The sequence below is a fragment of the Amblyomma mixtum genome, chromosome 2 (genome assembly GCF_055824585.1).
Source record: "Amblyomma mixtum isolate Tamu chromosome 2, ASM5582458v1, whole genome shotgun sequence".
NCBI classification, from domain to species: Eukaryota; Metazoa; Arthropoda; class Arachnida; order Ixodida; family Ixodidae; genus Amblyomma; species Amblyomma mixtum.
This window is the reverse complement of record NC_143013.1, coordinates 269213054-269224311: the sequence shown is the minus strand read 5'-3', so window position 1 is coordinate 269224311 and position 11258 is coordinate 269213054. Positions and strand designations below refer to the sequence as shown.

Genomic DNA, 11258 nt, shown 5'->3' with positions numbered 1-11258 from the left:
TTATTAATCTCACGAATGGAGGCGCGAGCAAGTCACGGCGAGTGGGTGGATGTGTGTAAGTGTTTGTGAGCCTCTAAGAATGTGATTTGATATATGAGTGGATGCCAGCCTCAGCTGACAGGGGCTCTTGGGGTTGGATGTGAAGCTGATGCTAAGGTACGCAAGGTAGTTCATGTTGGCACCAAAGAACTACGTGTGCTGTAGTTTGGAAATTTGCTATCAAATGAATTGGCCAGAATGGGAACTTAGAAGCAGCTCAGACTAAAGAAATAAGACGCAAACAATTAACCACAGTTAATTTTTTATAACTGAAAGTAGGCAGTTAAGGATTGAGCTTCTAATAACGTAGAGACTACCAACTACTAATTTACATCCACCAATTATTTTTTTGTCAGCCCGTGCAGAATGTATTTACCGCAGCTAGAAATTGGCGAAAAAATTGCCTCTTGATCAGCATTGATGTGAAGAGATCATGAAGCAAGAGAGTTATGCGCATCGGGCGGCTAGGACATGCGCGGATTTAACAGCCGCATTCGATACTCAGTCTAAATGCATGGGTACAGAACGTGAATGTTGCATTCGAAGCATAACGGAAAATAAAGCTTAAGGATATATATTTCGTTGTTCCTGTCGCAAACAGCACTGTCGCCTTCATCAGAGCTAGCTGCTAAATGGCGAAAAGGGGATCAAAACTCATACATCGCGATAACAAAAATCGGGGGAAAAACGAGTCGCATGTGAGTGGAAAAGATGTGGAGTCGTTCTAAACGGGAATGTTTAGGAGTGTGGGGCTCTGCTAGGCCGTCCCGTTGATGACCAGTCTCTGCAACCTGCGCAGTACTGGTGCGGGGCCGCCGCCGCACAACTGCCCGTGGTCGTCCAGCTCGGCGTGGTAAACCGCCAGGCACATGCGCGGCCCTTCGCGCTGACGGGCGAGGGTGGCCTGCGAGAGGAGAACCACGCTTAATGCAAGCGAAGCTCAAGCAGCAGACCGAGGAGGCGCGAAGGCCTTCCTAAGTCGTGAACATAAAGGAGAGAAGCTAACGGAGCTGGTACCAAATGAAAGTCTGGGGACCTAATATAGGTCTGACTACAGGAGGGAAATTGTCGTTTCCTTTCCAGTTGGTCGCGGCACTTGCAAAGTTCAACGTAAAGCAGTGACGGTGGCTGCTTTGCTCGCAGTAATTTGGAGGGTATTTTTAAGGCGAAAGCCTCTAATGACTCATACTGTCGTCCGTTAGCAGAGGGTGTCACACCTTTTGCAGCGTGTTAACTCGGGAACTAAAGAAGATGGGAGAAAAAGAATCGTTGCTTCAGATAGAGGAGGAAAAAATGAACCTGGAAACCACGTTTGATGAGTTGAGTAATTAATTATTTATTTATAGTCAAAAATGCCAAATTGCGTCGAGATAACCCAGACGACAATATAACCACGGAAACGGTGTGACGTCACATCCACCGGAAGTCGTTACGGCATAGTGAAAATTTTCACAGAATGGTCGGAAAAATGCCGGATTTGTGTCAAATTAGATGGAAAAATGTGTAATTAGGCGTAATCAAAACTTCAGATCCCCGAGAGATGTATAATTTCGGTATCGATTTAGCCACGGGAACGGTCTGACGTTACTTCTACCGGAAGTCGTCACGGCATAGTGTTCTCGCCTTCGCCTCTCAACACTTTAGTTGCCAAAGTGTCATCGCAATTTTTTTTTGTGCGTGCTTTCGCAACTAATTGTGCTTTCCAGTGCCATCATTGTCTTCTCCGCCCTACCAAGCGCCGCGCAGTTATTTTTGTGTTTCACTTAAAATTCCTTTCTACCTGCTGCTCAAATTTTTTGATCTGATTGTAATTCATACAACTATAATAACATTGCCGGAGCCCACTTGCTCTCGCCGCTTAATTTTTTCCTTATTCTAACGAGAGAAAAATTTAACGGATATTTACGGATATATTTCTGCGTGCGCATAACATAGCCTTGACACTTTAGTAAACGCAATTTCCGCCGTTGCTCACGCGCAACAAATTTCTTCTACTTTGTTAGGTGACGAAATAAGACCGTTTTCAATTTGTAAATACTGCTTTCTCAATTTTAAATAAGCGGTCGCCTCTCCTCTACGTTTTCAATGAGCCTTTACACGTGGGACATAAACCACGTACCTTTCGCGCGAGGGACCAGTCGTCGTCGAAGGCGACCCACGTGTGCTGGGTGTGTTCGACGGCGTAGAAAGAAAGCGTGCGCAGGTCTTCGAAGCGCCGCACCGAGAAGCGATTGCATACCTGGTTAGAGAGAGCGGGCATTAGTTGTGAACAGCAAGCAGAATTCGCACGGGCCTAGAGTAAGCCTCGCTTCAAGGCTGGGCAGATTTAAAAACGACGAATCTTGAACCTTAGTGCAGCATTACGGATACAAAGCAAAGTCGCACGCACACAAGCATCCACGAATTCACGCCCAGGTAAATACAGCACAAAGACGCCCGTAGAAGTACGCAATGTCCTCCTGTAATCTCCGCAGTCAATCCACCCTCTTCAAGCACCTGAACACAGGATCATGAGTTCCAGCGCTTGAGATGACCCATGTAGTTAACACATGATAATCGCGTTCCAATGAACATGTACATTGAGTAATCAATGTTTATTCGTCTTGAAGCAGACTAATGACATTAGCGAGACTCAGGACGATGGACTCGTAGTACTACAGAAGAAGACGGCGCAAGAGACGAAGACAAAGGAGGCACACAAAACGACAGGACCGGCGCCTCCTTTGTCTTAGTCTGTCGCGCCGCCTTCTTTTGCGATTCTCATGCATGAACTAGCCCATACAAAAGTTCCACCCGGACACTCACTAGCGCCGGCAAACACTGAACATGTCGGGTTGCAGCTGCGCATGCTCAGTGGCCAGGTGAGGGCGCAGACAAGCTACTGAGCAGGCGCAGTTGGCATCTAGCTCGTACTGCACACGTCTACGGAAGTACAGTCTTTTCCGAAAGTAACGAGGCAACAGCGCTTTGCTTCTCTGCCGTAAAACGCAGCCCTTACGGTGCCCCAAAAGTCCAGAAGTTCTCGAGATGTGAGGAAGTTGGTTCTCCTTAGGTTACGCAGATTTAGTGCTTAAGGGGTGTCAGATGACCCGAGACACGGCTAAGAAACAAATCACATTGCTTGCTCACTTTTGCAAAGAGGGTACGCCTTAGTTATGTTAAATATCCAGTACTGCCGCATACTTTGGCCGTCTCAAAGCACCCCCCTACTGGGACGGATCTTCTCCGCGTGCTCACTTGGGAGAGGGATATCTCCTGCGGGCCGGACTGCGCGTCGTCGCCGAAGCTGAGGCCCATGTGGTAGCGGAAGACCAGGCCTCCCAGGGCGAAGGTCAGACACCACTCCTGGCCGTCCAGGGGCTTGCGCAACAGGGAAATCTTCTCCAGCTCCTGCAGCTGTGTGCACCCAGCACAGCTGTTAGCAACAGTTAGGACCGCCAATTCAGCGATGTACGCGCTATGCTTAACTGTTACGTCGTTACTGCTGCGGTGTTTAAGAGTACTTGCGTTATAAGGTCAAGTAATAGTTCAGAAGCCCGTTAAAGAAATTCGATGTGCGAGTTGAAGATATTTTTCGAACAATACACCAGGGCGGAAAGACGGGCTTTTGAATACCATAGAAGAACTTGTTGTTGGGCTAGTTGGTAGTTATTCATCATTAAAATCAAAGGCGCCAAACCATACACACACACACACAGGAGAAGAAAGAAAGACGAGACAGAGCGCCTTTGAATACCAGGCTGAACGGTCGTCCTGTCTGCTCTGATACTTATACGTCTTCGACGCTCGTGCAATGTTTAACGACTCCCGCGGCAGCCACCAGCCTGTCAATGAATTCTGCTTTACAAATTTTCGGAATTGGTAATAAAGTTGGTGAACACCGCTCAAATTAGAAAGTGAAGTACACTGTTTTTATTTAGTTACCAGTACACTTACAGAACAAATTCCATAGTCCCCGTGCGTTGAGCGATGGCCTTCTGTACCATCTAGGGCGACTTAGAGGCCTTGAGTGGTGGGGACGACGTCGTCAAGAAGTGCGGACCCTTACAAGAAGCACAGTACACTCTTGGAAAGTTGAAATAAGTGTGTTTTGCCAAGATGAATTCGTAGCATACCAAGAAGAGCTCGGCCATGTGGGCGCCTATGTAGCGCCGGTACGGGTTGGGCGCCCTCAGCACCTTGCTGCCGAGTTCATGGTTCTCGGTGCGGAACACCAACACGTCGGGACAGCTGCACATTTGTAGGATTCAGCAGTTACCTAAAAAAAAAATGAAACTGCGAGTGCACTATGGAAATAGTAGGTGACAGCGTGAGGTTCCCTCTTACAGAAAATTAAGCGCCGTAGTCGGCAGTGTGTGGGAAAACTACGGATTGGTCGAGAAGGTGGCTACGTCACACGGGAAGCGGTGGATTACAAAAGCGATTAATACTTTAGAAAACTGGCGATTAGAAGGTCGCAACATAACTCAAACATGATAAGAACATATATGTTCCGGGTGTTTTTTTTTTTTTTTTAGAAGGTCCAAAATTTTGAAAAATAGTGTTTTTGCGGTAAAGAGAAGTTTTTACTGTACTGTAGAGAAGTTGGGTATTCAAAATAAATAAACGCTAAATCAAAGCGCGACGGAGTCGCTTGAATTGCGATGAAATAGCAGTGCACTGCGTTCGTTGAAAGATGCCTGCCTTATAATTAGCGTTGCATACTCAAGGGCATACACTCAGTATCTCCCAGTCACATCATCGGACGCAACGTGTGGCTTGTTGTTTTCCCGCACTATAGCATGTGTGTTCTGGAGCCGCGGTCCACACGGCAAGCTTCAGAGCACGGTGTCAACAGTATTGCCACTTATCGAGCGGCAGATATTTAGTTTCTGCCCAAATCTGCCCTATAATCACAGTCATTGAAATTGCTGCGATCAAAAAATGCTGCAAGCCGACAGTTTTTTTCTTTTTCTGTCCCGGTTACACGCAGGCGCCACTTTTCAAGTCATCAACCGACTAGCCAGCGAAATTTAACAGAATTCTCCCTGCCTCTTTCCCCAGAGGAGGAGATATGGAACACTTGAGTGCTCATCATTGCATTAAACTGCTACGCATGCCTTTTCGGGGCATGAATGGAAGGAGTCCTTGTCGCTCCTGAGCCGTGTAGTAGAACATTTTCAGCACATTCAAAATTACAAATCTGCGAACGTAGAGGAATACCACAGTCCTGACCTCTCTGGACTTTTCGAACTTAAAGGGGCTCTGAAAGAGGTCTCATAAAGTTGCGGTATGCCTGGGATGTTAAATAACGCCGCTCTACAAGTACTGTCCAGCAAGAATTTTTCTAATGCGCTTTGCAGAAGCCGAGTTATCTGTAGTAAAAATTGGAATTTCAGCGTCTTCGCGCCTTTCCCCTTATCTCTCGTCCCTTTTTGCACTCTGGAAGGTCGGCCCCACCTCTTCCACCTCCACCTCCGGGAGCGGAGCTTTCTGACCCGCCGGAGCTACGCGGCTTATTGGCCGCGGCCATGATAGCTGACGTCTGAAAGAATCTAACCAATGGCCACCTCTCATCTTGCATACACAGGTACGAGCGACGGATGAGGGTGCGAGCATGAAAAAGTCGACGGGGAGGGCTCGCCAACTTTCGCGAGTGATTGTTGGTCCTCTGTTTCGTGTTGAAGTGTATTATTTAGCTCAGTTGTTTTTGACAATACAATGCAGTGATTGAGCGAGTTGACGTGCTCTCCTCGGAAGGTGTGTCATAGCCCCTTTAAGGGTTGCGCTGGTAAGAGCCCAACAGTAAGCTCGAGAGCAAAGCCTGTTGCATGAAGACTTTCGAGAAAGTTTGTAACTGCCAGGCAGGCTCGTTCCAACCACAACAAAACTAATTATACACAGTATCACAAAAGCTTTTTCACATGGAGCAAATGGTCTCACACTTTTGAGAGTAGGTAAGTTTATAGACATGAGGATGCGTTAAATAAGAGGGCGGATAGTGAGCGGCATTCTCCAAGCCTGCGGAGTACTAGCGTTACATAGCGACTTGTTACTTTGTTTAGTGTATGTGTTGTGTGTTTTATGACACATAAGCGAGTAAGGCCATCATGCGCCAAACGCAAGGTATGGAAAATTGTCTTTTTGAGAATTTTATAGGCGTAACAAAACAAAACGATGGTGTAAAGGGCCTAAAATGTTATTTGATACCACCTAGTGAAGGTAAACGGCAAAAAAGTTTTGAAGTGGCTAGTGGTAAAAGCTTTAAAAAAGTTACTTTGTTTACTGGCCGCCGCTCCACTTAAACGGCGCGAGCGTACGTACTCGACCAGTTTCTCCATGTTGCCGTTGTCCGCCAGTAGGGGGCCGTAACGCAGCCGCAGGAACATGGTGGAATCCGGGTCGGTGCTCTTCATCTCCTAAGGAGAGGATATATTATTATAACTAGGGAATCTCAGCATCAATCAACACTAGCGACAGGTCTGTCGATGCGCATGTAGGACGGAAAGATGAGCGAGGAGGGACACTTGATTTACACTTTGGTTTAGTAACAACACTGTGCATTTGGCAAATTTTCATTATAGTGCCAAATTACCGACGTGCCCTCTCACATTACGGAGCAAAGTGAAATATTAAATAAACTTGTTAGATGGACATTTTCCGTTTGTTTGCCAAGAAAACTGAGACAAGGGCCTCATCACGCTGCTTCGAGTAGCTTTTTGTGCACGTCCTAGCTCTTTTTTACTTGTCCAAATAGCGAGCAAATTAAACATGGATGTCAGTGCAACTGACTGCCTAGCTCCAGAGCCATCTTGAAGCCTGAAGACCAGGCCACCCTTGCCAAGGCTGCACTATACAGTTCTCGTCAACTTTTTCAAGTTCCTTGGGCGAGAAATTTCTCTCAACATTCATAGGCATTAAAGTTTACAATCTAATTTAGGTTTAAACGGTAGCGGAATTCATAGAAGCGTAAGGCTATTTTGTTTACCTTATGCCATGTATTCTACAAGCAATGCTAGAAATGAATTGAATACTGACGCATTAAGGATTGCAGTAAGCGTACTTCAAATACGTACTGATGTATAGTGCGCCGACATAGTTGCTATAACGTACTACTTCCTCTGAATAAAATCTAAATCAATGGGATGAGTAAAGGAATGCACCTGTAAAACCCCTTATAAATGCGTTGGTCGTCGTCTATTGAGGCAGAATAAGAAGAAAGTTAGGGTATTCTAAATATCCTCTCTCGTTGGCGCATCCTAAATGTCCTAAAACTTTTGACATTCAGAGTGCCTCTCTAAAGGATTTGAGAGAAGCAGCATGGTAAGCCTTACAGAGCAAGGTAAACAAACGAATACACTGAGCATATCTATAGACCTATATGTGCATTACAACGAGAGGAGTTTGTGCATTCTAAGGGGATACTACTATTGTTTGTGATCCCCTTGATCATCCTTTACATATTCCAGCTTCACCCAATAAAATTATTCTTTCGATGTTAGAGTCTGGCACCAAGAAAGCGCTAAGTATCAATCATATCAATGTCTCCATTTGAAACACGCATAGAGCCCATTCGCACTTAGCACAGATCTACATAATACAGCGAAGAAAACACAGAAAATCACTCATTCACTTCTGGCTTCACAAGCCGCAAATCATGTCCTCGTCCTTAAGAGGTCACGCTGGGAAAATACCGAATCCTTTCGTTGATCACATCCTCCACATTTTTGAATGCGACATGCTGCATGTCGACCTATAATACTTTACGGCAAGGGGAAGCGTATGACGAACAACATACGTGCATATGTGTTTCATCACTGCAGGTACTGCGTCATTAGGCCGACTGGGTACTGTACAACTAAATGGAGACGCAGATCCTCAGGACTCGTGAGGAGCAACAGAAGATCATATCTCGGTTAGAAGGTGGCTCAGTGCTAAGCGTTTGAAAGTCGGACTCAGATTATCTAACATGGGCTAGTGAAATTAGGCGATCGCCGGAATATATGCCACCTACGGTGTATATTTCTTTTCGCATTTCCTGGAGACTTTGGTCCCCGATTATACGTTGGAGGAAGGCAGCCTAATTCACTTTCTCGTTTTCTAAGTCGTCCTCTCGAGAGCGACAGAGGAGGAACCAGTGCAGCGCTCGCTCACTCGCCTTGCAGGCCGCCTGTAGCCTTGCGAGGACGTCCTCGTTTAAAGCGATGGCTGGCGACAAGCGCACCTCGACGCCGTGCAGGCTGGCGTTGTTGATGAGGCGCGCCATGGCACGGCCCAGCCGGTGCCAGCTCAAGAGGTTCGGGAGCCGCTCCCACAGCGGAGCCAGCGGCATCGAGGCCAGCAGCTGCGGGGACGGCGAGCCCGGAGTGCCCAGAGCACGGAACGCCTCGAAGTTTGCGCTGTCTGCAAAGAACGTTCCACACCCGAAAAGAGCTTTTGTGCGGCAGCAACACGCAAACTCGGCAACGCTGAATTACGAGTGAAAAAGCTGGCTACGAACGATGCGTATGTAATGCGCATAATAGGGATTTCTGGCTTCAGTGTGAAAAGTTCCCTGAATGCGGAAAAATATACATTTTGGCGCAGTCTCTCAGGCCAGTAGCCTGAAAAAATTCAAATCAGAAGAGCACTTATGTCACCTTACGTGCATGTAGGCTAAAGCCTTTCTGACACCTTTCTGACATCATTACGGTTTCTTCGAATGATTAAAGAAGCGTTACAGTAGCAGGAGACACAGGAACTCGCTTCGGCGCCATTGAGCATCCGTTCAGTCTGGGGACCAAGCGTCGACCGAGGAGAGAAGCGCGAACGCAGCTTAGGAGCTGCGCGTGACGTCATCAGTCACCCCACCGGTGACGTCACACACACGCATGTGCTGATAACGTGATAATTTCGCGTTACGACATACTACGTCCTCGCTATATCCGGAATGTCGCTATAAACGGAACTTAAGTCTTACCTAATTAAGTCTAAACAAATTAACAATGAAGTCGTTACTATTTAAGTCCTGACTAAGTGTGACTTACAGGTTCCGCGGACACTTTCTTAAGATGGACAAATCCTGCGGACACATTGCTGATCCATGAACCTTATTATAAAGGCAGTTTGGTTCTGCACGTTTCACCGACCGGCAACAATATTACGCAACTGGGCTGTTCGGCGGCGCCACATGAAATGTTATTCCGAGAACTTGTGTACCCCCAACCTTTGCTGCTGAGAATAAAGAGGGAGAAACACTTATCCAGAGCATCCGAGCTCTGTGCTCCGATATGCGAAAGCGGCTGTCAGAGACACGGACCAACAAGCCAACAAAAAATGGCGCGATCCTTTTTGCCGCCACTGGGGCTCAGTGGTTATGGTGCTCGGCTGCTGACCCGAATGACGCGGTTTCGATCCCGGCCGCGGAGGTCGAATTTCGGTGGAGGCGAAACTCTAGAGGCACGTTAAAGAACCCCAGGTGGTCGAAATTTCCGCAGCCCTTCACTACGGCGTCTCCATAGCCTGAGTCGCTTTGGGACGTCAAACCCACAAACCAAACCTATTATTGTAGCTTCGCGTGTTAACTCTAGCATAACCCCGACTAGGATATACCGCTAGGTGGCGCGCGTGCACTCACGACCGCGTCCAGGGCAAGCAGTGCAGACGTTCCAGACAGGTGTTTTGCCCACTGTACTTGTGTACTGTCTCTTATTTACAGCTACTTCTTATGTCCTGTACTCTGTGCACCACGTGATTCCATTGTATATTTAGACCCTGAAGCCATGAATGAAGGTCTTCATTCTTCAGTCCTCATCCACGTCACAGTCAACCTTGACTCCTCCTTGCTCAACACCTCGGATCGCCAAAATTAATCTCATGAAAACGATACATTATTAGGTGGCCGCAGACAATGGTAGATATTCGCGAGTCGCACTGGACGCCATTTTGTGTTACAGCATGCAGATTCAACAGAGCAACCCGGAGCAGCTCGTGATAAGCCGATTAGATACTGTAGTAAAGCAGAGAGTTGGACGAGTTGGTACCAGCTCATGACTGACAGAACGTTGCTGCGCTGCAACAGAGACAAGAACTTACCACGTAAAGAACAAAGGACATGCTCATGACTTATACATGAGTCTGCGCACGTCCTATGTTCCTTACGTGGTTAGTACTTCTCTCTGTTGCAGCGCAGTGACGTTCTTTCAATCAAAATTAGACACCCATGTAACCCATCGTCGTGTTCCTTGCATCACAAAATGGCGGCTTCTGTGACGTAGATGCACACTTCCTATAGACTGGGTATCTAGTATCACCGTCCAGTTAATGCATTATGATTCGTATATGATAGGTGCGAGACTCCACGCGAGGCAAATCTTTACAAGTTCCGCAATTCCACACAATCTACATTTTAACCAAAAATAGTAAAAAAAGGAGTAAAGTTGTTCCCTATGAGCGGTTCTTGAGCACATACACACCGGCAGGTAATAGCGTGTACTCGACGCCGTCGCTGAGTATATCCATGTCCCCGGTGTAGATTATGTGCGAGCAGAGGGTGGACAGCTCGGCCATGCCAGACAGCCGAGATACGCCGCACACAAGAGTCGGCGGAACGACTGCGTCAACAGGTAGAGGGTGGGCGTGAGCATCGCTCCCTATAGGGGCGTCTGATTGCGTTAGTATTCTGATACCTCCATGTCAGCAACTCCACTGAAAGCCGTGACAATAACCGTTTGGTTGGGAAACGCCATTTTGTTTCACAGGACGTTGTAGACCTCTGGTATGCACGTAAGACTTCTGCATTTGTACCCGATATAAAACAGCACTTCCATGCGCGACAGCTCTGTTGGACGATCTCGAGGCCCAGGCAAGGGCGTCCGCAGAATTTTTTGCAGGGGGGGGGGCCCATTGGTTGTTGGCGCCGGAGGGGGGGGGGGGGGGGGTATGTTCGTAGCAAAAAGGCACTATTTGCGGAGTAAATTTATTTATTTATATACAAATAAAATAAATAAGTAAAATACACACATGAAAGAAAAATTACAAACAGCAAATTAAAGCGAGGCTAGGAGAGATACATTGGAGTTTATCAACGAAGAAACAATTAAAATTAATAAAAATGCAAAAAGATACTATCACTTCGTGGAGAAGAGTGCTCAGTCTTGCTGCATACGGGTTCTCGACACACCCGGATTGATGACCAGCACACAGCACAATATGTTCACAAACACGCAACGACAGTCACTCAGTCAGTCTTCCTTGAACAG

The 11258-nt window shown here is 47.1% G+C and overlaps 1 protein-coding gene across 1 annotated transcript; it reads right to left on the bottom strand.

Annotated features, from left to right (window-relative positions):
* Positions 1-796: 796 nt before the first annotated feature.
* LOC149363955 (uncharacterized) lies at positions 797-6407 on the bottom strand. Its single transcript, XM_089570003.1, has 5 exons — positions 6343-6407; positions 4155-4269; positions 3277-3435; positions 2159-2278; positions 797-943 (listed from the first exon to the last, which is right to left on the bottom strand). The coding sequence occupies exons 1-5, from the start codon at positions 6405-6407 to the stop codon at positions 797-799; spliced, it is 606 nt and encodes a 201-aa protein (XP_089426129.1).
* Between the last annotated feature and the right edge of the window lie 4851 nt (positions 6408-11258).

Coding starts and splice junctions, on each gene's coding strand:
- LOC149363955 (XM_089570003.1), bottom strand. CDS start 6,407: ATGTTCCTGCGGCTGCGTTACGGCCCCCTACTGGCGGACAACGGCAAC. Junction 4,270..6,342: donor AACATGGAGAAACTGGTCGA/GTACGTACGCTC, acceptor ACAAATGTGCAG/CTGTCCCGACGTGTTGGTGT. Junction 3,436..4,154: donor ACATGGCCGAGCTCTTCTTG/GTATGCTACGAA, acceptor GGGTGCACACAG/CTGCAGGAGCTGGAGAAGAT.